The 27,131-nt window shown below is 34.1% G+C and overlaps 3 protein-coding genes and 1 long non-coding RNA gene across 6 annotated transcripts; 2 read left to right on the forward strand and 2 right to left on the reverse strand.

Moving 5' to 3' along the window:
* Positions 1 to 1,276: 1,276 nt before the first annotated feature.
* On the reverse strand, positions 1,277 to 11,559 carry LOC131847601 (tRNA-specific adenosine deaminase 2-like). Of its 2 annotated transcripts, XM_059197198.1 has the most exons (6): positions 11,185 to 11,559; positions 10,045 to 10,164; positions 3,854 to 3,997; positions 3,129 to 3,284; positions 2,376 to 2,501; positions 1,834 to 1,920 (listed from the first exon to the last, which is right to left on the reverse strand). In XM_059197198.1, the coding sequence occupies exons 1-5, from the start codon at positions 11,455 to 11,457 to the stop codon at positions 2,394 to 2,396; spliced, it is 801 nt and encodes a 266-aa protein (XP_059053181.1). In that variant the 5' UTR covers positions 11,458 to 11,559; the 3' UTR covers positions 1,834 to 1,920; positions 2,376 to 2,393. The 2 variants fall into 2 exon arrangements, with proteins under 2 accessions (XP_059053182.1, XP_059053181.1); XM_059197199.1 differs by lacking the exons at positions 3,129 to 3,284; positions 3,854 to 3,997; positions 10,045 to 10,164; positions 11,185 to 11,559 and having other exon boundaries at positions 1,277 to 1,920; positions 2,376 to 2,465.
* A 249-nt stretch (positions 11,560 to 11,808) lies between these two features.
* On the forward strand, positions 11,809 to 16,927 carry LOC131847607 (HSPB1-associated protein 1). Of its 2 annotated transcripts, XM_059197208.1 has the most exons (6): positions 11,809 to 12,285; positions 12,787 to 12,923; positions 13,393 to 13,517; positions 13,989 to 14,113; positions 15,124 to 15,234; positions 15,646 to 16,927. In XM_059197208.1, the coding sequence occupies exons 1-6, from the start codon at positions 11,959 to 11,961 to the stop codon at positions 16,042 to 16,044; spliced, it is 1,224 nt and encodes a 407-aa protein (XP_059053191.1). In that variant the 5' UTR covers positions 11,809 to 11,958; the 3' UTR covers positions 16,045 to 16,927. The 2 variants fall into 2 exon arrangements, with proteins under 2 accessions (XP_059053191.1, XP_059053192.1); XM_059197209.1 differs by lacking the exon at positions 15,124 to 15,234.
* A 3,792-nt stretch (positions 16,928 to 20,719) lies between these two features.
* On the forward strand, positions 20,720 to 21,560 carry LOC131847725 (uncharacterized). Its single transcript, XR_009357730.1, has 2 exons — positions 20,720 to 20,883; positions 21,186 to 21,560. It is a non-coding gene; the product is annotated as an uncharacterized LOC131847725 (long non-coding RNA).
* Positions 21,561 to 22,195: 635 nt separating this feature from the next.
* On the reverse strand, positions 22,196 to 26,447 carry LOC131847610 (elongation of very long chain fatty acids protein 4-like). Its single transcript, XM_059197211.1, has 6 exons — positions 26,294 to 26,447; positions 25,771 to 25,961; positions 24,471 to 24,605; positions 24,142 to 24,247; positions 23,696 to 23,832; positions 22,196 to 22,443 (listed from the first exon to the last, which is right to left on the reverse strand). The coding sequence occupies exons 1-6, from the start codon at positions 26,352 to 26,354 to the stop codon at positions 22,276 to 22,278; spliced, it is 798 nt and encodes a 265-aa protein (XP_059053194.1). The 5' UTR covers positions 26,355 to 26,447; the 3' UTR covers positions 22,196 to 22,275.
* Positions 26,448 to 27,131: the final 684 nt, after the last annotated feature.

The raw sequence follows: 27,131 nt of genomic DNA on the forward strand, positions 1-27,131 counted from the left end.
GTCTGTGACTTTAAACATAAAGAAGTAATTGAAAAGGTCATTAATATAATTTGACAATGGTAAATGCTGAGATATATCAGTTTTTGTTGAAATATCATCAAATTATTTTGAGACTTCACTATCAATATAATTATGTCTTTAGAGTATTATGTTCCTTGATTATGTCCCTCTAGTAGTACTGAGTATTATATGAAATGTTAATAATAATAATAATTTATTGAAGACAACATAATCCATTTTGTTAGTAACAGCTTAATAACATATCTTATGTTAGTAATAAAATATAAAATAAAAATAGAAACTAAATAAAAATGTAACTTTTAACGTATTATCTGTGTGTCCACCCAGTGTCTTAGAATGGGAGTCTATTTTACAAGCAATTGCCTTCAGGACACTGTTGGATCACGCCCGCACTCTGCCTAATTGGGACGTTATTCGCTTCCGCTGTATACCATAGAAATCGTCTGTGCGCTCTTGCGTAAACATATGATGCTACGTTAATAAGGTAATGCTACGTATTAAAAGAAATTTGAAGTTACCTTATTATATTTGGCAGTTGCAGGTGCAAATTATTTTTTAATATTGGAGAAAGATTAGGCATGCCTACATGAAGTATAAGCACTGTATATAGTCAGTCAAACTAGCCTAAAACAGCCAGCTACTGCCAGATGGTTACGGCAACTGTCTAGATTAAATAGACATAAAGTGGCCGCACAACTTCAGGGATCTGAGAATATAAGAGTCTGTTCACTTAAAAGACATGGTATCCAAAGACTATATAATAGATTCGCAGACAACCTCAGAGAACTGATTCATCGGACTCATCTCGAGCCTCATCACTCGAAAGGTATACAAGCATCATTTAAGTAAAATAAGACACATCGGATTGGACTATTATTTAAAGATTAACAGATTGCCAATTAGCAGCATACAAAGAGGAAAAACACTCGTAGGTTTGTGCAACACTAGGGGTTCGAAGCTCGGTTCAGTACATCATAATTTCGGTTCACGTTTGAAGTAGACAGAGGATAGATCGGATAGGCAGGAGTACCTAACAAGATAATGACGGAATGAACGCTGCAAGACAGCAAAACCAATATTTTTTTTAGCAAAATATTAACAATAGTAAATGCTAAGCACTGTTTAAACAATGAAGGTAAGTAACATTTTTATAGATTTTATTATCAATTGTGTAGAACCTAAAGTATAGTACGAAGAAGGTAATCAAAGTCATACAGTATACACTATTATATATATTAGTATATATTTATTGCACACTAAAAAAAAGACAGTATACATATGTACTTAACATCTACAGCCTAGATGGTCACTTACATAAAAAATTATAGAAACTTAATAATTAAATAAATATCTAATAGTTTTTTTTATCACATTACTTTTTCTTCTTCGCTTTCGACTCTGGAGCATGAGGATTTGCGCCCTTATAGAATTGTTTTAATAACGCCATTGCTTCATTTGATAGCAAATTGCCTGTAAGGGTATAAGTGTTCTCATAAAACTTACTCACATCTAATACAGTTTTGCCACCAAACCTATCATTAGCGCAACCATAAACAACTTCCCTTACCTTTAAATTGTTCAAAGCAGATGCACACATTATACAAGGTTCAACTGTTACATATACAGTAATTTTTTGAAAGTAACTTCTATAATTAATATTGTTACTATTACAGTAATCCAAAACAAAATCAATACAGTTAATTTCTGCATGTCTTGTTGGGTTACGAGTGATATTGACACTGTTCCTGGATTCGGCGATAATACTGCCATCGTGGGTGAAGACACAGCCAACAGGAACTTCTTGAGCTTCCATGGCCTCCATCGCTAGTTCAAGGGCTCTTCTCATAAAATCAACCATATTTTTTATGTCCTCTTAAAATTATCAATAAATTGAGCAACCTGTGGACAAATGTTATTTAGTAAATTTTTAATATACATAATATAATTTACTCACAATATCGTCGCGATTACTAAGTTTTTTAATCTTTGAGCAATACATACAATAAAGAGGCAATATACGCAAAAGTAGCTTTCTATATAGCCAAAGAAGTGCTCAATATATATAGGACTCTTATTTTGAAAAATGTTATGTTATATATTTTTTATGTAATTGGAATGGCAATAAAGTTCACAGCTGACCTAATGGTAAATGGTAACCGTGGCCTATACAGATACGTACTGTATCTATATAGGTTTAAAGTTATTTACGAACGAAAATTAATTATAGGCGAAATTGGACCACTAGGCCACACATATTTTGTAATCTATTTTCCTTCAGAAGAGTTGTACAGTTTTATGAACTCAATAGGTATTATATTTCTGTACCCATTAAAATTTGCCTTCTTTACACATACCTGATGAAAAATATCAGTTTATATGTAATATTGAATAATATTGAAATTCTTTAAACAGTTCTCAGCCTTTTCTTCCCAGTTCGTGTTGTTTACAGATCTTGGACTTGGGTGTGGTAAGTAGAATATCTGTAACCATACATATAATTGTACATACAGAAATTATTATTATACCGGTTATGAGTTTTTTTGCCATCAGAGCAAAATTAGGGTAGATAAAGTATGAAAATTCGAATACAATATACTAACTTAGGAGGAGGATGGGGGGGGGGGGGGGGGGGGGGGGGTCATGTTTTGTGTCAGTAAGATAGACTATTTAAAAAATGAAATAACATCAGTACCAATGTCAAGTACCTATTAAGCTATATTTTTTATTCGAAAATAAAACAAAGACACCCTATATGTTCTGAATAGATAGAAATTTAATTTTAAATATATTTAGTATTACAACAATTTTTCTAATTTTATTATAAAATTAGCTGCGACTTCATCCGCATGGAATTTAATTTATTTTTCTAATATAAAAGTAGCCTAAGTTACTCCTTATTACGTACGTTACCTGCCATTAAAAGTCCCGTCAAAATAGGTCCAGCCATTTCAGAGATTAGCCGGAACAAACAGACAGACAGACAAAAATAGTAAAAAATGTTATTTTGGTGCATGTACCAAGTTATATTCATATGCATGTAGTAAAAAATGGTTATTTCAATGTTGAAAACAGACACTCAAATTTTATTTATATGTATATAATTTTACCTGAATAGTAGCGTTTGGTAAATATTGTTTTATTGCTTTCTGTGCTCTTTTTTCACAAAACTTTCCAACGGCTATGATGGTTTCCACTTCATAAATTTCTAGAACTTTTACAAAAATTGGATCACATATAGCATACAACGGTCTCATATCCGATGCCTGAAAAAAAAATTTTTACAAAAATTAAAAGCAATTAGTAACTAGTAACTATATACCACATTAGTTTACCCGAGTAAAATGTAAAAAGTCATCTGCATGAGTGTCTCAATTCCACCTTATCAGTTTCGGCTGCCAGTGATACAGTATGAGAGTCATAATATCTTAGTCCTCCGATTGACAATGCATAAGATGTATTATGGGTGTCACATAATAATCACTTGATTTGTCTAATATAAACTATTACAATTGGTGTTTATAATAAAATTGAGAAGTAATAATTGAGACGAACAGAACATGATGTCCGTAGTCCTGTATAGGTCATGGTTATCACTGATATAATCAGTCGGTTCTCTGTTTGTTTGCCATTCCAATAATAATACATAAAAAAACTTACTAAGATGCATTTAATATAATGATCAAAGAAATTGATAACACCTGCGAAATCTGTAAATTCTGTTGCATGGTGGTCTTACTGTCAGCTTTAACATTAAACTACCACAGTCGTAAACATAAAATGCGACAAAAAGATTAAATAATAAGTTTTGTGAAAAATAGTATAATATACTTACACTAAATTCTCCTGGAGTGACATTAGCGCCACTGTTTTTCATCCATTGCTGTGGCAAATAATTGTATACGAAACTACTATGGAAAAAGTTTTCTGGGTTCCTACAAATTTTCTTAAAGAGACCCCAAAACCTTTTACCACTAATCTGTAAAAGATGCAGGTATATGATTTAGATATTGAGTAGTACATGCTTCAAACAAATTGAAGACGGTAAACAAAACGGAGCCAAGCGATCTGTGGTTGGGTAAACACGTGGTCGAGCTAATTTTAATTCTTTATTTAATTTTAAACGTCAAACTGTGTTGAGTTTGTATATATTCCTTTTTGTGTTGTCCTGTGATTTGTTTAACGAGTGGTTTCGGTGAGTGTTTGTTTTTGTATGACCCACCTCCATCAATAAAACGATGGAGGTGGGTGTAGACGAAGATCCTCCTGATGGTGGGGGACCTCTTACCCATCCAATTACCATGGACTGTGTGGAACTTTCACAACCCTCAATCGAGCTTGCTAATAATAGGAAGCGTCAAGCTTCAGACGACTCTACACCTGCAATTGATGAAAAAAAAACAAAATCACCTTCTAACTCTATTCAATCAGTTTATACGAAACCTGGTTTTGAAAGTGATGCATAGTTCAAATATAGAAGTACAGACTCAGGTCCATTTTCAGTTCATGTCAGTAGAGTGGAACCAGACGTATCTGCCGGCTATTCTATCCGACTTCTTAGGTTTGCACAATTCATTCATAAACACAATATCCCTGGAATTAAAGAAGAAGGCATCAAAGCCTTGGGTAGAAACAAAATTTCTGTAGAATTCTCTTCCCACTCTGACGCCAATAACTTTGTAAGTAACCCAATCTTATCAAATAATAACTATAGTGGAGTAATTCCTAAATTTCAAGTATCCCGGATGGGTGTCATACGCAATATTCCCACAGACTGGACATTGGAAGAACTACTTGAAAACTTAAAATCCCCAACTAGTTGTGGTCAAGTTATTAGAGCCAGAAGGCTTAATATTAAATCTCGAAAACCAGACAATAGTGTTAGCTGGGATCCATCCACTACAGTAGTACTAACCTTTGAGGGACAAATTCTCCCTGAAAAAGTTTATTGTTTCTATACCTCTCTCCCAGTGACTCCCTACCATCCAGTGCCGTAACTGCTGCAGGTTTGGTCACATAAAAACACAGTGCCGATCACAGCCTAGATGTTTCCAATGTGGAGGTCAACATTCCGGTGATGTTTGTGACAAAAAAGAAGAGCAACCATTCTGTGTTTTATGTGATGGTAACCATATAGCCACTAATTCGACATGCCCTGAACACATTAGACAAAAAAATATTAAAATTGTTATGGTTGAATATAACATTAGCCACATGGAAGCTTCAGCCAGATTCCCTGTCCCTAGGCGCTCCTATGCTGATATGACATCTACACCTCAGTCCAATATGTATCCCTCGCAGGCTTCTATCGCTCAATTATATGACCACCCCCCTCTGCAGTCACCCTACTCCTCCCCTCAGAAAACAGTATCTTATCGCAAAACAGTTTATAACTCCCCTCGTCCTCATGCTCCTCTCGGCAAATCCTATGATGCAGTTGCCCACAACAACATCACACAAACTCCAAAATCTACACAACCAAATGGTTGCGCTTTAACAGACAACCAGAAGTACATAGAAACCACTCCTCTTCCAACTCCTAATGATAACTTAATTGAATTACTTACTTGCACCTTAATAAACATTATCTCTAAATTCTCTGAAGCCTTACCGCCCAATGTCACTATCCTTGTTCAACAGCTCCTCACAAAGTTAATTGTTAATAATGGACCAGTCAGTCCTACAGTGGAACGTTAGAAGTATCAGAAACAAGAAGTCTGATCTCATTTACCTTCTTAATCACTATAAACCTGTCGTCACTGCCATCTCAGAGACATGGCTAAAACCTGGCACTCCATTTCGGGTATCAGGTCATGCTGTTCTCCGGGATGACAGGGATGATGGTTGGGCGGGTTCCGCCCTATTAGTGTGTAAATCCTTTCCCTTTACACAAATTACCATACCTTCTCATAGCCCTGGCTTCCAAATTGTAGCAGTAAGAGTACTCAATATCTCTTTTGTGTCTATTTATATCCCTCACCCAAATTATTCTCACATCTCAGAGTTGCAAGCTATCCTAGGTACTATCCCTTCCCCTCTCATTGTGCTTGGTGATTTTAATTGCCATCACACTATGTGGGGATCACATTTTAATGACCCACTGTCCTCTTCCCTGCTGGACTTACTTGATGACCTGAATCTCTGCGTACTGAATGATGGATCCGCCACTCGACGCATTGCCCCTACCCAAAACCCGAGCTCCCCTGACCTTAGTCTTGCATCCCCAACTTTGATAAATAAACTTATCTGGCACATCCTTCCAAACTCATATGGTAGTGATCATCTACCCATAAATATTACCATAATTAACTCCACTTTCCCTCGCACCCCTGCTCCCCAACCTCTTCTGAAATACCGACTACCTAATGCTGACTGGGAAAAGTATTCTGCTCTCCTTGACCAAAAACTGTCTCTCCTCCCTCCAAACAATGATCACAACTTTTTGCAAAATTATGACCAATTTATATCATGTCTTCTGTCAGCTGCTGACGACTCAATTCCCATCAAAAACTCGACAATAAATAAAATCTGCTCTCCACCATGGTGGGATAATGAGTGCACCACATCCGTTAAACAGCGAAAAGATGCCGAAAACACATACGCACTAAACCTAACGCTGGACAACTATTTGGCTTTTCGCAAAATTTGTGCTAGCACAAAAAGACTCTTAGCTAAAAAAAAAAAAAGATAGGATGGCAGAAATTTTGCGAATCATTATCCCCACGAACACATCCTTCAGTAGTCTGGAAGAAGTTAAATTCATTCCGCAAGGGATGTACTAGCGTGGAAGCTACTTCTAATGACCCTCTGCCATGGCTTAATAATCTGTATAACAATTTAGCTCCTCCATTCGCCCCCTCCCAAGACTGCCTCCCAATACCATCCCCTCCTGTGTCAAATGATAGAATGGACGAACCCTTCTCATACCCGGAGCTGTGCTGCGCTCTCGACCACCTTAGAGACTCATCCCCTGGTATAGATGGTATTCCTTACTCCTTCATCCATAGGATCTCTATTTCTGCGAAAAAGAAGTTACTGGAAATATTGAATGCCGTTTTTGTATCAGGAAATGTACCGGAATCTTGGAAAACCCAAATCGTGGTTCCCATTCTAAAGCCTGGTAAGGATGCATCTGATGCCAGTTCGTACAGACCTATTGCTCTCTCCTCGGTTCTGGCAAAAATCATGGAACACTTATTAAAAAATAGGCTTGAGTGGATTTTAGAGAACAAAAACCTTCTACCGAACAGCCAATTTGGATTCAGACGTGGAAGAGGAACTATTGATAGTCTCAGTATACTCACCAACGAAGTCCGACTTGCCTTCTCCAAAAATCAGCATCTTATAGGCGTCTTTCTAGACGTCTCATCTGCGTATGACAATGTCCAGCTTCCAATACTCAGGCAAAAATTGCAAAAGCTGAGTATCCCTGCGAGACTGACCAACATCATATGCAATCTCTTTATGGCCAGATCTATCTCTTTGCGCTTTCAAGGCTCTCTCCATCCTCCAAGACTGGTCTGGAAAGGCCTTCCTCAGGGCTCCGTCTTGAGCCCCCTCCTTTTTAATCTTTACACCTGCGATCTAGAGACATCTGTTCCCTGCTTCTGCAATACATTACAATATGCTGATGATATTGCCTTATATTTAGCTTCCGACTCCCTGCCTGGAATTGTCTCTGGCCTCAATAATGCCTTGTGGTATTTACACCAATGGCTAGAGGATCACGGCCTAGCTCTCTCCATACCCAAATGTACGGCTGTTGTATTCACCCGGAAGAGACAAATTCCCCCTATACATCTTTCTCTTAATGGTCAGAATATCAAAACCGAAGACAAGGTTAAATTTCTCGGTATCATTCTAGACTCTAAACTCTCTGGTCTCCATCATCTCACTTACATCTCTAATAAGTGTGAGAGTGCAATTAACGTACTGAAAGCTCTCTCTGGAGTTCGTTGGGGGTCTCATCCCTATAGTCAGAAGCTTCTGTACAACTCCATAGTTAGGAGCCACTTTGATTACGGATGTTTCCTGCTAGAACCATGCAATAAAATTGCCTTGGCAAAACTTGACAGAATCCAATCAAGGTGCCTACGATTAGTTCTGGGTGCAATGAAATCTTCACCTAATAACGCAGTCCAAGTAGAATGTGTAGATCCTCCCCTCCAACTTCGCAGACAATTCCTTTCAGATAGATTCTTCCTAAATGCTTACCAGTACAACGACCATCCTTTGGTCGCAGCTTTAGAAACCCTGTCAGACCTAGCCTCCACATCCGCTTATTGGTCACGTAAGGACCCTTCACCAATCCTCAAGAGTTTCCACACAATTAAAGCCTTGCCTTACTCAATCATTAGAACACATCGCAACCCTATCTTTGAATATGATTATAATTCCTTAATTTTTCACCCCACAGTGCATTTAAACTTTAATATCCAAAAACACAGCATTACAGCAAATCAGGATTTTAATAAAATTATAGAGGAATACTTTAGAGATTGGGTTCTCGTTTATACTGACGCGTCCAAGTTGTCTAATGACGGCAACACTGGCGCTGCAGTATGGATCCCTAAATACAATATACTGCTCAGTTTTAAATGTCCTCCTCCCACATCGATTTTTACTGGAGAATCTATCGCCATTTTAGAAGCTGTTTTATACGTAGAATCCCACCAAATTAATAAAACCCTAATCTTATCAGACTCTCTAAGTTGCTTACAAGATATCCAGAAGTATCCATTCCATGCCAAAAACAACTCTATTATATCCTTGGAAATACGACAAAGTCTCTACAAATGTCATAACTCTGGTATAAATGTTGCTCTAGCATGGATTCCTAGCCACTCGGGAATAATAGGGAACGAGTCAGTTGACTCGTGGGCCAGACAAGCGGTGAGTATGGGCAATACCACTCATAACAAATGTTATGCTCGTGATCTACGAGCACAGGCAAAGCCTCAGTTGATGCAGGCATGGCACCACCTATGGCAAAAAACGAGACTGGAAAAAGGAAAGTATTATGGAAGCATTCAACCGGAAATACCCTCCAAACCATGGTTCTTCTCCCAGCGCTCACTAGACAAATGGGTTACTTCAGTTATATGCCGCCTCCGACTAGGACATATATGTACTCCCACTTTCCTTTTTAAAATCAGAGTTCGTGACCACTCTCTCTGTGAATGTGGCCTAGACGAAGGGACATTGGAGCACATATTTTTCACATGTCAAAACCTGTCAGTTCCACTCTACGATATGCTTCCCCGTAATATTGCCAGACCTATTAATATTCCTTTTCTTTTAACACTGGCCCACTCCCCTCTAGTTAAAATACTAGCCAAATTTATTGCTGTCAATAATATAAAAATATAAACCCCTTTGTATATATTCCCCACATTTTAAAATCCTTGTCTATGTCATGTCTGTCAACCTGTTACATATATTTTATTATACATGTATTTTACTCAACCACTATTTTAATTGTAAGCTAACATGTGTTGTGTTGTCCTTATTCTTAGCATTCTCAGCCAACTGAAACAGTCCTTTCTACGAACACAGTCAAGAAAACCGTAAACCACACCACTGTGTCTCCCAAACCACGACGTTGGCAAAATCACCGACCTCATTTGGTGGAAGCCATTTAAACTAAAAGAAGAAGAAGAAGAAATTGAAGACAGATTGTTGTAGACAACAATCTTCCGCGCGTCAGAAGCATTTTCTTTTCATTTCTAATGATTTAGATTTTTTAACTCCTGGCTATTTTATAATCATTGATGGATTTACATCAATGAATATTGCTTACATACACATTGTATGATCAGAAACATTATTACAGTGTGTTGTATTGCACCATTATTTGTATCTAATCATACTAAATGTATGTATCTGATACGCTTCCGACGAGTTAAGGCAGTAAGGTTTTTCAATCCTCAGCTCTATCTAAAATTTTAATACATATTTGAAAGACTTAACTATATGATTACTTTTTGGTGTTGAACCAATAAACCTTAGTACACATTTTATACTTACTTCTGGTCTTTTGCAATTAAAACCATTGACTTGTCGGTTACTAAGTTCCGTGGGAGGTTTTCCAACTGGTCCTATTATATGCAGCCAGTCTCTTACAGATGCAACTTCTCCAAATGGGACCTAAAAATGAGCACAGATGTTTCAAATTTTTTATAGCAAAACTTCATAACAGTTATGAAGTCTTGCTTTAAAATTTATAAAATAGCAATGCAATACCAGCCTATATGTAATATATATAGAAGCTGTAATCTAATCTATAGTACATATATATATATATATGGTATGTATCTATTACAAAAGGCTACAAAATAATAATAAACTTTATTTTTATATATATTTAAAATTACAACATTTAAAAGGAGCAATATGTTAACTTATGTTATTTCTAGGTAAATAAAGTTGCATATGAAATGTGAGCCATTATAACAGAACAATTATAAATTTAGGGAAATACATGTTGATAAGGCTGTTTCAATTTTTATTTTCACACTGGTGTACCACAGTGGAACTTCAATCAAGAAAATCTTTTATTACAAAAACCAGTATTTTGTAATGTACATATCATTGTTTCATTAACCAAACTTTAAACTATGAAATATCACAGTATTATTTACATATCACAAATATTATATTAATAGTAATATTATTTGCCTTATAATATTTTATTTATTAGATGATATTTTGTGGAAGTCTGTCACTTGATAGATTCTATATTTTGTTCAAATCACTACTCTTACCAAGTGTTCACTGTTCTACGTTTGAGTTGTAGTTTGCACACCAAACATCTTAAGCACAAGGCTTCCAAGCTATATTAAAACTCTATTAATTAACTGATGATGCCTCATCATTCAGAGAAGAAACAAGTACCATAATATAGGTTTGGATTCAATAATGGTTGGATATTGATCACTAATAAGTTGTAACAGTGCTCTGTTCAGTGGACAGGACGCTTCCAGTAGTAATGATTTTTTAAATGAATATTTGTGTTCACTTGCTGAAGGTAGTGGAATTAAATAAAATAATTTATATACATTATGTGGGGCTAATAATAGGAGAGGTAAGTAGAGATTATAAGGAAAAGCGTTCTGTACATTTCTACTTGTATATATATTATATATAATTATTTTAAAAAAAGCTTACTCCTGTTTGAGACATTCCCCAAGGTCCAGGATTCATGCCGAAGAACATTACTTTTTTTTTTGTATTACAATACTTTCGGACGTACTGTTCAAATGTATTTCGGGCATAAATTGTGGGATTATATATGCATTGAACACTATTTGGTAATTGTAGTTTTTCCAAATTAACATTTAATTGGTCTATTAAATCAAGAAATTCATTGCAGAGATTCGAGTTCAGGTTAATATTAGGATGCATTTCTTGAAAGAAAAATGACATGATTTCAGATTCCATTGTCTCACCTGAATATGTTTCAAAAGTATTATTTTTATTACGTAACAGTACTTTCTTATTATTGAAAAAATATACAAACACCTAAAAAATACACGAGACTTCGATTCGATTTTGATTAAAACAAAAAAAAAGCGCGAAGCAGTATTGCCAATAAAGATAAAATATTCAAATGTCAGGTTAAAATTAAACTTTCCAAGGTCATCAGTGGAACGGAACAACAGAGCATAGAGAATTTTACTCTCCCATTCTCCTCTGATATGTTCATTCCAGAGCCGTAAAATGTGGTTCATAAAAAAAAGATTTATTTATTCAACTTTAATTTTATTTGATAGATTCTTTGAAATAATTCTTTGAATAAATATTTTATGTATTATAAATATTAAGTTTTTATTCCCAATTTGTCAAATAGGTTGTAGTGAATTTGTATATAATATATTGTAAATTGCACCTTCCTGTGGTTGAAGTGTTCCATTTATAAGATATAATAAATTAATATTCTAAATGTCTACTGTTTTCAATGAAGATACAGTTCGTAATTTGACAAGAAATGTTAATGTGCCTCTTGTATTTCGTAAGTATATTAGTAATTGGCCGATATGCCAGTGGAATATCGACAAATGGAGCACCGTGTTCGGTGACAGACAAATACCATTTCGGTGTATGAGAAAAGATTTCGTGTCTGACGAACCTTGCTGGGAACGACAATGTAAAATCAAATCAATGACTTTCAAAAATTTTCTTGATGGATCATCGTCTAGTAATGAATGGATGTATTTTGATTATAAATATTTACATCAGTGGTTTAATGCTGATACTGAATTATACAAGGTGACTATGTTTACAATTTATATAATTATATACAGTAAATTGACGGCCTAGACAGTTTAGTACACCGTTATACTTCCGATGATCGCGGGTTCGATTCCTAGCATAGCACAGACATTCATAAGTATGTTTGTATTGGTCTGGGTATTTTCTATGTGTATGTTTTTTCGTAAAAAATATATCTAAGTATTTGTAATAGTCTATAGTACCCATAATACAAATTTTAGCTAGCTTAACTTGTGTCTAGATGGCGATGTGTGAATTGTCCTGAGATTGTTATCAATTATTTGTAAAAGTGTTCAAATTGGCTATGTCCAAACTCCTTAATTGAAGCAGTATAGTTATTTTGATTGTTAATAACTGTATATTTATGGAAATAATCTGTAATATATTATGATAATTTGATTATGCTTCTGTACCTTTTATTTATAAATTTATCATGAAATATTCAAAATTATTACATGTTCCATGTTCCAAAAAATGCTGTTTTTCTTTTTCATACAGGAAGTGTCATGGAATCAATTTGGATATGCTGAAAAAGGTGCCACAGACAGTACTCTTTGGGTGGGAAGTAGTGGAGCTCATACTCCAGCACACCAGGATACATATGGCATAAACATTGTAGCACAACTTTATGGGACGTAAGCATCCTACACTGACTTATTTTGAATGTAATCTGATTATATCATCTCTCTGTTTGTGTAAGAGTCTCTGGGATTAAAAAACAAACTATAACAGTAATATATGATTTATATTACATACTGATATGATTACTATTACCAAGTTATAGTGTATTTAACAATGTTGAAATGTATTATTATTGTTAAGGTAAGTAAGTGAAGATTTTTTTTAATGGATGATAATGGTATGATACACTTGCCTGCACTAACAATTTACGCTGGTGGAACACTAGTGGAGGGTGATAAAAGAAGCATGGGATAAGGTCAGCTAGTCCAAATCTAAATAATTTTGGAAGTATATTATTGAATCAAAGATATTGTTAGTAATCATTATCATTATATAGGTATAAAAAAAGAGACATGCAATAACATTATACTTATTTTATTTATTAGGAAATAAATAATGTAATAATTTGCTTTGTTGTTTCAGGAAACGTTGGATACTTTTTCCTCCTGAAACAGGTGGACTTAAACCAACAAGAGTGCCTTATGAAGAATCTAGTGTTTACAGTGCACTGAATTTCTATTGCCCTAATAATATGGATGTATTCAATGGTATGATGATAATATTTGTAGGTACACTTGTATATATATTATAATATATATTATTTAGTATAACATCATGAAGGCCTGAGCTGAGATTTGAACCCCTAACATTGCCCTCAGACTAAAGTTGTATCAGGCGGGAGTTGGCCTTCAGGCTCTCCATAAGTCGTTCTGTGGGTTTGGATTGCCATCTGCATTTGCTCCCTATTGTCTGGTGAAGCTGTACAGGCCAGTTGCGATCCTGTTGACCGCAACTGGCCTTTACAGCATTAGAGTAGTCCAAAAAAACATACATTATTAGTAAACGCAATTACAGGTTCCTCATTTTACCTAAAGCAACATTATCGATTATTATGCATTTGTGAATTGTAAGTTGATATTCAGATATATGTTAATTACAATTGTGTTAATTAATTATAATGTGGGTATACACCCAATGTTAATTACACACATATTATAGTTAATATTTATTTGTTATAGGTTTGACTGGTGGCCGGATGGTGGAATTGGCACCAGGAGATGCATTGCTAGTCCCTCGTGGATGGTGGCATTATGTTCAGAATACAGACTGTGTCAACATAGCATTGAATGTGTGGCTACCTCATGTAATGCATTTATGTTATTGAATAATATCTTTGACGGCCTCAGTGGTTTAGCATACCGTCTTACTAGCGGATGGTCGCTAGTTCGATTCCTCGCATGGTTCAAACATTTGTATTTATGAGTATGATTGTTTGTATCGGTCTGTGTGTTTTCTATGTATAATATGCATTTGTTTACAAAAAAAAAAACGTAATATGTATTTATATCTGTTATGTACTAAAGTGGGTACTTTGTAAAAAAGAGTCAATAGATGTCATTCTGGCCAGTGTGATGTGTGCTTCGAAAAATACGTGTTTTAGTGAGTATATAATAATATCAGTTGTTGAGAACTCATAACAAATGCTTAGCTTGGGACTAGACGGTGATGTGTGAATTGTTCTGACATTATATTATTTCACTGATGTAATCGGAAAGGCAAACAAGTTGACGTTCCGCCTGATGGTAAGAGCTAACTGTCACCTGGATGAACAGCATTACGGATATTCATCACAAGTAATATGTGTAGTTACCATGCGTTGCCATTCTTGTAAATATCATTCCACCTTGTAATTCCACTGCTCGACAATATAACTTAACGTTAAACTGATAAATTTATTACATACAATTTTTTTGGCGGCTGATATACCCAGGCAGTCAACTTTGTACAAAGTCTACTTTCGTAATAAAAACAAATCGTTTGTAAAAAGAATAATAAACAATGCAGTTTTAAGTTAGTGTAGGAGAATTTGCAAAAGTATGTACATTTCTTGGTTATTGTTCTTGTTATTGCATTCGATTTGCGTACATTTCACTGAGTTTACACGAATCCTGTGTGGCTGGCGAGCCTTCGGCGTACATATCAAATTGTTGAAGTAGATAACTAAGCGAATTTGTTTGCCGTCAAATAAAGATTCTTTTAATTTAAAGTTTTAATTTAAGTTTTATTTTAATAAATTTAAAGTACAATTTATAAGTAAAGGAAATTAAATTATTTTACATTTATTAAATTAGAGGATTTATTTTTTGTTAACAGGAAAAAGATGTCTCCACACGGGTTTCTGAAGCTCTTATAAAAATATTAGTTGCTCAATTATGTAAGGATTTGCCGCAGGAAACTGCCAAATTGCTGGTTAACCCCAATGAAGTGAGTATAATTATGTTTATTACACTACCACTATTATATTTATTTTCATTCCACTTTAAAAACAACATGCTTGTTTGTGCGTGCATAGGTCAAACGCTGTAGTTAGCATCTTGTAGACTACAATATTAAGCACAAATCAATCTTTTGATGCAAATTACATACTGATATTAAACCACATATAAGAACATTTATTTAGGGGGTTTCTTTTGGGACTTACTATGAAGAAGCCTATCAGCAGCATTATATATACATAAAAGTCTTGACGACTTGACGATCCATGTTACTGGGTAGGTTTTCACTTTCATTAATAACATTTTGCTGTTCACCCTTTCGTACTGATGTGAGGTATATGTGGTGGTAATATGAGGCATGGGTACTTAACATATTTTACAAATATATTTTTTAATTCAGGATGACATAGCTGATACACCACTCGCAGTGTTGTTTCTACAATTGGAGACAGTGGCTAATATCTACTTAGACAAAAAACGTAAGTTGCGTCGCGTCAAACGGCAGAGAACTTGTGAAGAGGACACTACAGTACCAATTGAAGAGGAGTATGATCTGAAAAGTTTATTGGATGAGCCGACTAATAATTTAGAATTAGCTCCAAGTATTACCAGTGCGGATCTAACAAAACTTTTAAAGGATAACCTTGCAAAATATGTTAATACTAACAGATCATTTGATGAGGATGAAGTTGACGGTACCACTAATAATTTATGTTTAACAAAGGCCGTTATAGACGCGTTTAGTCAAAGCAATGTAATAGATTTGGTAAAGCAGAATCTGCTTGCGCGATTAAGTTAGTCTATGGATTCATATTTCAGAATTGTAATTTCTCATAGCTTGTTATGTGCTTTATTTTTAACTAATTACGTATGCTGCTCTAATAGTAGTTATTAGCATAATACGTTTTCTATTACAGTATTCGCTATAAGTGAGTAGATAACTATTTAGTGATGGTGCTCAGATTTATTTATGAAACGGTATAATTTGATCTCTAAGAGTTATACATTACTAAAATTATGTTTTACTCAAATATTCGATTAATATACGCCTTTCAAATACAGATTTTGAGTATGTTAGATTAATTTTTCCAATAGTCGTTATATAGCTTCTTTATATTATTGGTAATGGTAAGTAGATTAATTTTCTAGATATATGTAAATTTGTAAGTCGCCGGAAATCTCCAAGGATAATGCGGAGAATATTGTGCCGCCTATATCACTCTATATTAGCTTCCACTCCTCAAGAGCAATAATTTAATCAAAGCTAAGAAAGAACATGCAAACTTTGCCACATCACGTCAAAGATTGCATTGTTCTTTCGTAGGTCTTAGGCAGAAAAAATAACATCATATGCTGGTAAGATTTTTATAAAAATGAGTACTGAAAATCTTATTATAGCTTAAGATAACGCACGTTCATTCTCTATACCTGTAAATTTGATTTTCCGTAAATCCGTATGAAAAGGAAGTAAAAAATAAAATAAAACAAAATTGTAACCTTTATTGTTTACTATTAAATGTAGACCGAGTGATCTTTGCTATCACATTTGTGAGTGATAATGTTTATTTAATTTTGTGATATTAGTAATCGTTTAAGTAGTTTAGTAAGCTTTTCAATAAGATTGCAAAAATTACATTGTTAAATTATTGGAAACCATTTTCTTACTAGTCGTTAAGATAAAACGTAGGTATTACATATATATTTTTAAATGCATGACGTTACGTCAAGTACTTACTTTCTGTAGGCAAAGCGCCTTTACTGCAATGTTTAAAATAGTTTTAAGTACACATTAAATTTATATTTTATATAAATGGATTACTTTATTTCCTCAAAATTTTCACATTATATTTTATTAATTTTCCTGGATCAGTACCGGACTACCAAAAGTACTTACCATAGTATGAATACTGTGAGTGGTACTAGTTTTAGTACATTTTTAAAATTATACTTATATACACACGAAACCTATACGAAAAATGTAGTTTCAACTCTGTAATATAGATTATTTACTTAGTTAAAGTTGCAATCTCAAGTAAACATAACATAACATAACATACTTATGCCGTTTTTTAAACAATAATAAGTACATACAAATTCTCCATACGTTTGTAATTACATTTAGAAAAAACAAAAAATTTACTGTAGGGTCTACCGAGAGAACCAGGATTTGTTGTCTCGGTAGACAACATGACGAGTTCCTTGTGGCTATGGCGCGACATCAAGTTGACGTGATGGCCGTTAACGAGACATGGCTTAGAACTGGTGAAGAGGCACGCGCTCCCATTGTTCCCGGATACCATCTCCGTCATATACCTCGTCCTGTTGATTTTCGTACGCGCGGTGAAGGCGTAGGCTTTTACATAAGACTAAATACTCGTGTTCTTAAACACCCACACTCACCATCAGTAGAACAAATGTGGATAAGTATTAACATCAACGCTAAAAAACTAGTAATTGGTACTGCATACAGTCCTCCATGGCTTGATCTTGACATATTCATTGATGCTCTTACTAATTCTCTAACTACATTTGTAGGATTCGAGCTTTTTTCCGGAGATTTACTCGGAGATTTCAATATCAACCTTCTAAATGTTCAAAATTCTCAAACAAAAAAGAATTTATAGACTACATAAACTTATCACAACATGTCACTGAGCCAACACATTATACTGAACACAGTACTACGTTAATAGATCTTATATGTTCTAATATAAGAACATTACATGTATGTATCGATTATATACGTGAACTTAGCAATCATGCTTTCTTAACCTGTACTTTTGATATACGAAAAGATAAACCGAAACCAAATTGGATACATTATAGACCATTACAGGATATCGATATGATTGAATTTAATACAGCTATTAATTCTATTGCATGGGAATCACTCTTAACTGAAGACGTTAACGAATGTGTAAATAATTTTAATCATGAAATAATTAAATTATTTGATAGATATGCTCCTATTAAGACAATTTTTGTTAAGGACTATAGATACCCCTGGATAACAGATACAATTAAACTAATGATGAAATTACGTGATAGAGCTTATGTTAGAAGTTGTAAAACTAAATTGAGTTCACATAAAGAATACTATAAACAGTTAAAACGTACTGTTAATATTGCTTTACATCATGAAAAATCTGCGTACTATAATCAATATATAAATAAAAACAAACGATCCTAAAACTTTATGGAAAAATTTTAAAAATAATGTTGGTAATTTTAAAACTAAAGTAAAAGAACTGCCACCACATTTACGTGATCCAGATGCCATAAATGCCTTTTTTCTTGACCTACCTAATAATAATGTTCCTGATATTTCCAATTTATTACACTTTGCTTTAAATCGTTTCAATTCCTCTGTGTGTAAATTCAAATTAGTAGAACCGAATATCATATTAAAAATTATTAAATCTATGAAATCAAACGCGATAGGGTCAGATGGTATTTCCCTAAACATGAGATTGTTAACTTTACCTAGAACTTTACAAGTAATAACTGACATAGTTAACTTATCTTTTAAAACTAGTACTTTCCCTAATGCCTGGAAAATGGCCATAGTTAAACCTATACCCAAAAATACAAATCCCACAGAGTTAAAAGATTTACGACCCATTAATATATTACCATTTTTGTCCAAAATAGTTGAAAAAACAATCTGTATTCAAATTACGGAATACTTAGAGTCTAATCACTTACTACCTGAGCTACAGTCTGGTTTTAGAAAGGGCCGCAGCACATGTAGTGCACTTACACAAGTAGTAAATGATATTTTAACAAATCAAGATTTAGGCAAGGTTACTATTCTTGTACTATTAGATTTTTCTCGTGCATTCGATACCATTAATATATCACTGTTATTAGCCAAACTAACTTTTTATGGGTTCGATAACGCTACAGTAAAGTGGTTCTCTAGCTATCTAAGTAATCGCTATCAAAAAGTACAATTGACAACTACAAATTCTCCCACTTTAACATCATCATCTGCTCAAGTTGTAAAAGGTATTCCGCAAGGATCTATTCTAGGGCCGATATTGTTCATACTCTTCACAGCTGACATAATTAATTCTATTAAAATTTGTAAATATCATTTATTCGCAGATGATCTTCAAATGTATAAATCTATAAATCCCTATAATCCTAATCCAGATATAGCAGTGTTAAATAATGATTTGAACAATATAGCGAAATGGTCTGTATCAAATGGTTTTACTTTAAATCCAACAAAATCAAAGTTACTAGTACTTGTTACTAAAAATAAAATAAATCAGATCATGGTACGAAATCCTACACTGTCAATTTCAGAAAATCCTCTAATATTTGTTGATCAGGTTCGAAATCTTGGTGTCATTATGGATGGCTCATTACACTTTGAGAGTCATATCCATGAAACCATAAGAAACTGTTACTATAGACTAGGAGTACTCTATAAAGTACGTGATTTTCTAAGTGAGAAAATGCGTATCACTATGTGATTTATTAGTTCTGTCTAAGCTCAATTATGCGGACACAGTCTACGGAGGCTGTCTATTAAATCGTACAAAAAAAATAATAGGTACAGCGCGTGCAGAATGCATGCGCACGCTTCTGCTTTTCTGTACCCCCCCGTGCTCATGTTACTCCCTATATAAATCAATGCAACTGGCTAAAAATGGAACACAGGCGATCTCTACATTTTACAGTATTGCTTTTTGGAGTGGTGAAGTATAAGAAACCAATGTATTTATTTGAAACACTTTCATTTTCTATGCGAAATCATCGATTGTCACATCCATACATGATCTGCCCTCAATATAAAACTGCACCATTTCGTGGAAGTTTTAAATATACTGCCACGAAATGCTGGAACAATTTACCACCCCCGATTCAAAATACTATTCAGTCAGTTTCGTCTTTTAAACATCATTTTAAAAAATATTTACTTAAAGTACAAAAATCTTAAACGTGGCAGATAAATATAGTAGTCATATTTACATATATATTGATTAAATAAATAAATATATTGAAGCTATATTATATTACACAAGTCTTTCTATCAACACTTTTTATCCTTATATATTTTTCTTATATTTATCACACATACCTAATTCATCCATTTAACTGATTCTTCATTTTAGATATTTAAATTCATCACGAATGCTATTTCTTTTTTTCAAGTGGCTGCACTGAAAATCAGCGCTGTAGTGACACGCTGCGGCACCAGCTGAGTGCGGAAGCCTTTTCAGCATAGACGCTTATTAGTATTTAAGTTTTCTTTTTTACTCTGTACTCTTTTTTATGCTGAATAAATGATTATTATTATTATTATTAAATAAATAGTCCTTTAGTTCTTGGAACGCAGACTCAATAGTACGCAGACGGCTCACCTGATGGAAATGGGTTACAGTCACATATATATTACAACATATATATGTAAATTTACTGGAGTTACAGTTCCATTATATCTCCATTATTAACTATACTATAGAGTCACGTGGGGCAAGTGTGCGCAGCGGGTAAGTGTACGCACTCGAAGTATTTCAAAAACGGTTTATAGGTACGAACTGATAACACCCCTCCTCATTAGCGCACAAAAGGCTATACTTAGTGCAACTTTTTCACTGTCCGCCGGTGAACCATTTTGTTTCCGTAAGTGAGTATTGTTTTTTGCTTGAAATATTGCGATTTTTGTCTTAAATGAGAGACTCATTCCTTTGTAATATATTTATATTTTGAAATCATGCTTTATACCATCGAACAGTACATTTTATGTAATATAAGCCGTGTTTAATCTTTTGGTGATGACGATTACGTAATATTGCTCAGTTCTGGTTAAATTTTATTTTGATGGTTTGGGGTAAGTGTGCGCATACGAATGTCGGGTAAGTGTGCGCATGCGAATACTTACCCCGCTCCGCTTTGGCTTTGTATTTATGATGCAATTTGTTATTTCAGAGTTTAATTATACATAAAAAATGCCTCGATTATAAAAGAAATGCCGGATAGAAGTGTTGTCACAGAGGAACAGCTAGAAGCTGTTAAAAGATTAATTTCGGAGGTTGGTAGCAAACGACAGTGTGGCACCCGCAATAATGAGTGTACCTTCGTCTAGGAATGAATATGTACGACTGTCATCCATCCAAGAAATACCGAAGTTAGCCTTAGGCATTTCTTGGATGAATGACTGTGATTCAAAATCGGCGAAAGAAAGGCAAAAAGTCAATCATTGATACTGTAAGTCCTTATAAAGTAGAATTGGAAAAACAAAAAACAAGAGGAAGAATAAATTGCCAAAAAAGAAGATACGACTTGATCTGAAAATAAATAAAATGATGAGCAGGAATTATTTTGCCCACTGTGTGGAGAAAAATACATATTTCCACCGAATGAAGACTGGATCCAATACAGCATCTGTAAGAGCTGGTGGCATGAACAATGCAATAACTTTGAAAAGGAATTATTTGAACTGATGTATTATTAGGTTGAGGATGTCTATTTTCTGGTTTATCATATGAGTCTGACTCTATTTACTGTATGTTACATGTTGCGTACACTTACCCGCACTACTGCGCACACTTACCCCTATACTTGGGTAAGTGGGCGCATTTAAACAGTTTTGATTTTGTTGATTTCCAAAGAATTTGTGTAAATGATAATTATTTATTTTGCGTTTAAGTTGTTGATTATTAAATATTTTATATAATAAACCTTGTTTTGTTCCAGTTAACTTCAAATATTTTATTATATGATACTTCAAACCTTAAGTGCGCACACTTGCCCCACGTGACTCTATTTTTTCCAAGAGGGTTCACAAAATAGTCAGAAGTGACATAAAAAACAGGTATCAAAATAATACAAATTTTTCTAAAAGAATAATGGACAAACTCTCAGCAACAATTTAATTTTGGGAACTTGGGAATCTTGGGAACCTTATTTGTATTTACTATTTATATTACACGGAGTTACGATTAAAACAAATATATTTGTTTTCGTATTTAATATTGTAGTAATTATGTTTCTAACTGCTTGTTAGTCACAACTGAAATCACGCTTGTTTAACAGTTTTTATGTAAGAACGGTAATAGAAATCTACAAACAGAATTACCATGAAGAGATTTTGTGGTATTAATATATAGGCAGGCTGGCGAGGGACGGCGCAATCCGGTATCGTCACTACCAGTATGAAATGTATCAGCAATAGTAGAAATTGTAGCTGTAAACAAAAACTTAATTTAGAGTAGTTTCTGATCAGTTTCTACACAGCATTCGAGTAGCTGTGCCAAAAAAATATGAGCAGCACATACATATGTATGTAGAGACCAGGCTTAATAATTTTGGAAGATAAAAACAATACTAGTAGGATAAAAATAATTTAAAACTTAATATAGAAAAATCGCTCTAAATTTCAATCGATAGATAATTCTCACATCAATATCTGGTCTTTATAAAAGTCGGTGGGCTTTTTGTTCGTTGAAATCACTTTCTGATGCCTGTTAGAATATTACTATGTAAAATTTTCTCAAAACTTGCAAAAAAACTTTTTTTTTCACTTTTTACTATTTTAAAGGCTTCAGCCCTACTATAATAAGTATTCGAGTAAACAACTATTTCGTAATAAAATTTTTTTGATGATTTTATTCATTACTCAAATATATTTTTGCTATTTATTTGTTATATACCTATTATAAATCCCGATTTCATACCGAGTAAATAGACTGTTCTATAGATTGATATAGATATAGTACAGCGGTTGCACCCTTTTGTATCTGTGAATACTTTTTATTGGCGGAGTTTAATGTTCGAGACGCATACGAAATGGGGCGTTCTATATTATCCTTTCCCACTTGTGAAAGTATACTATATTGTATTGCGGTATCGGAACAATAGGAAGTGGATACCACGATGGCCAGTCAAAACCCAGCTGTACCTACTGAAAACTCGCCATAATACAGTGAAATGATCCATCTTCTCGCATTTTCTTACGGAACATTCCGAAAGTGAAGTATAAGATATTGTACTGCATGCTCTCATTTTAAAGGGGAGAATCTCATTTTACAGCGGGCGCACCACTACACCTCACGGCCTCACGGCCACTTATATTTAATAAACAGTGTGCTTATGCAGTCCTTCGTTGTCACTTGTCCCTCACATACACAACATAGACTTTGTGTAAAATCGTTTGCATGCCGCCTGTCTGGCCTATTTCAGCCGCCAAACTGCTTGCTTTGTAATTGTATTTCAGTTTTCAAGGGTACGATATGACAGTGAAATTACAAGGTGTAGGCATGTGCAAAATGACAATGCTATAAGATGACAAGGGTGAAATTATGACACGTTGTACGTGGTGTTGTTTAATATTCGCGACGGTTGCCTTTTACCACCACGTAGCCCACTTGTTTGCCACTCTCTAAACAATAATTAGGCTATACTTAAAAAAATATTTAACAGGTTGTAATCGACCTTACAATTTGAATCTGTGTGACGTGTTTCTTCCACCACAATGACTGTTTATACGCCTCGTCCCAAATAGTAAGCAGGTAATATGAATACATAATGATATGTACCAAAGAATTCACTGGTACTAACAAAGTCACATGTCCACCTGTAGGAATAAATTTCAATTCAATATTTCAGTCGATGCCCCTACTTTTACCTTTACGTACTTTGGTACCTAAATACAATATTTACCTAATCTACATTAGAACGATAAACTCATATTTATGACATCCTTAGTAATTTTTTTATCAACTGACTTCAAAAAAGAAGAATTTTTTATGATTGTGCTAGCTACATAGTTACCTTATACAATTCATAGCAAATGAATACAGTACCTAAGCTACTGATAAATCTATCTACACTTATATAAGTAAGAATCGAAGTAATAGGTAGGTATAGATATAAATGTTCTTACCTGGTACCCATTTCACCATACCCCATGCGACCATTACCATACCAAAATGATGATAAACATGTAAGAATGTCACTTGATTTTGTTTTTTTCTCAATATAAAGAAAACCTGAAAAAATGTTAGGTTCATATTATATTAGGCGTGCCCGCGGTTTCACCTGCGTGAAATTTATAGCCTATACGTTATTCTGATGTATAAAGTATGTTTTTGTTCCATTCAGTAACAAACATCCGTCCATACATCTATCAATCCATCCATCCACACTCGGCTTAAGTAGCTCGGCTTATAATAAATTTAAAAATCAATACCCTGGCAAAATATTGTTACCTACCGTATCAAGTAGATCCATCATCTTAATAACAAAGTATAAATAGCAGACTTTCCAGGCATACTCAACACTGTTCGGTCCGTGGTCAACCGGCTGGCAAACAAATCTGTAGTGATTCAGCCAGCCCAGCACTAGACTCTGAAAATGATAAATATATGTATGAAGAACTAGCTGTGCTATCCGCTATTCCATCTGCACAAACTTTCATTTCTTATTCACCCTGTTCAAGGTTATTGTTTCAGAAGGTAAAAGGTAGCTTAGTATGTCCTAGCGATGCACTGTACTTCGCATTAAATTTATTAACCTTCGTTCAGTCATGTGGTCTATAAATCTCTCTGTCGTATCTACCTACTGACAGAGAGATCTTCAGATTTATAATATTATTATAGTATGGAGCTATGCTTACTAGCTGTAACTCATGGGATCTAAGTGTTAATCTAGGATAATATGATCTGTTTCTTTACCAAACCTCTACTGCATTCGTCCACTAATTTACGAAAAAGGAACAAACATCCATATCACGCATTTTGAAGTTATAATAAAATTATTATTATACACTAGCTGTGCCCGCGACTTCATCCGCGTGGAAGTTAACTTTATTTTTCTAAAATAAAAGTAGCCTAAGTTACTCCTTATTACATCAATAAAATGTTCCGTCAAAATCGGTCCAGCCCTTTCAGAGATTAACCAGAACAAACAGATAGACAGTCAAACATTGTAAAAATGTATATATGTATGTATGTATACGGTATTTATATTCATATGCATGTAGTAAAAAACGGTTATTTCAATATTACAAACAGACACTTTAATTTTATTTATTTGTATAGATTAATCATACCCATAAGAAAAATTTTGGTGTATGTACTTAAATTCTTGCATACATTTTGTAAATAAATAGGTATAATACATAGAGAACGTTCGAACCAAAACAAATAACTATACCTACTCATGAATACAAGAAGTAAGGCGGTGTGCTTAACCGCTAGACCATCAATTATGTAGGTGTTGCTGATGTACTGGCTTTATACCGGCTTTATAGTTTTATACTTCATGTAAATAAAATTGTAAATCGATACATAGTACAGTCTAATAAAGTATTGTGACAGATAACAACAGTATGTTTCCGATTATGTATAAAAAATTTACATTTTTCAATTGTTAACCTACCGTATAATTAAAGATCCCTATTACACAATACCTCAGTCAGGACGTTCTATAAATATCACGGTAATTTATGTATAGTATATATAAATTACAGTTAGTATTATATACATCGGCGAGTAATAAAATAAGTACTTACTTGATATACAATGTACATACAACCTATTATTTGGATTACATTGTAAATTGCTATAACTACGCGCAGATCGTAGGCAGCTCGTTTTTTCATATATTCTGGCAACCATTTGAATACAGCCAATAAATAAATTCCTATGATAACCAATCCAGGCCATGGGTTTCTCATGAGGAACCATTCTTGACTCCTTTTATCTATTTAGAAATATATAATAATTTTATATTGGAACAGACAACTTTTAAATAAACCCGATCGATGAAGAAATCTACGTAAGTAGTAATTTGATGTTCTTCGCATAAAATAACTGGGTATGGATGGTAACAATGGAACCAATATGTTTTGGTTTTGGTGGAAGTAGGTACACAAAAAATCCTCTTTGCATACAATATTTTTATTAGCTCTCCCAAGGACAATAGTTTAGTTACAATTTAATTTATTACATACTTACCCACATGGGTATATTAGCAAGTTATTTATTTAAGTACATTTATGTGCCTATTTGTTTTGTTGTACACTTAATTCTTACCAGCTATTTCTTCATTAAGATAATAGTATAGTCTGATTGCTCCTTTTAAAATCACAGACATGGTAATTTAGTTTTCCGAGTAATAAACAATATGGCTAAGCGAGTACTGTGGCGTTTACATTGTCATCGCTATCCTTTGAATTAATATGCAAATATGGTGCAAGTTATTTCAATATAGGTACATCGAACTTATAAATGTCGTAACATCATTTCCATATACAGGGATGTAGTTCGCAGTTCAAGAGATTGTATGATCTTTTAAAGGACGATATTATTTCTTACAATTAGAGATATCATATCATTCGGTAGCAACTAATTTGGTTAACATGAGACAGAGAATACAAAATATTCCAGCAGTTAATTTGATTTTATTTATTACCGTTGTTCAATATTCGCTTAGTTTCTATTATATTATTTGTTGCAGAACTGAGATATTGTGCATATGTATATAGCAGAAAGTAACAATGAACAAAAAAAAATCACTCATATTATTATACAGTAATGAAATTATTAATGACAATAGAATAGAGTTACTGTAACTGAGAATATCTACTGTAAAGTATGTCATGGTATCCTATTTATTTCTTTTGCGGGCGGGGCAAGATCTATATGGTTTTGTGTGTAGGTATAACACACAAAAACAGAATAAATATTGACCCGCCGCGCCGCGCCCGCGCCCGCCCGAACTACGGCTCTGTCTAGATAGAATATAACGTTTTCATTCATATCATGGCATTAGTTGGCCAGTTGGCAAGTCGCGACAGGGTGGACAGTCAGATCTTGAACGACTTGCAATAGATCGTTCAATTTTATATCAGTTGAAATTGGAAAGTAGTAT

This window comes from Achroia grisella, unplaced genomic scaffold (genome assembly GCF_030625045.1).
Source record: "Achroia grisella isolate CSIRO2021 unplaced genomic scaffold, CSIRO_AGI_Agris_v1 utg540, whole genome shotgun sequence".
In the NCBI taxonomy this organism is placed as follows: Eukaryota; Metazoa; Arthropoda; class Insecta; order Lepidoptera; family Pyralidae; genus Achroia; species Achroia grisella.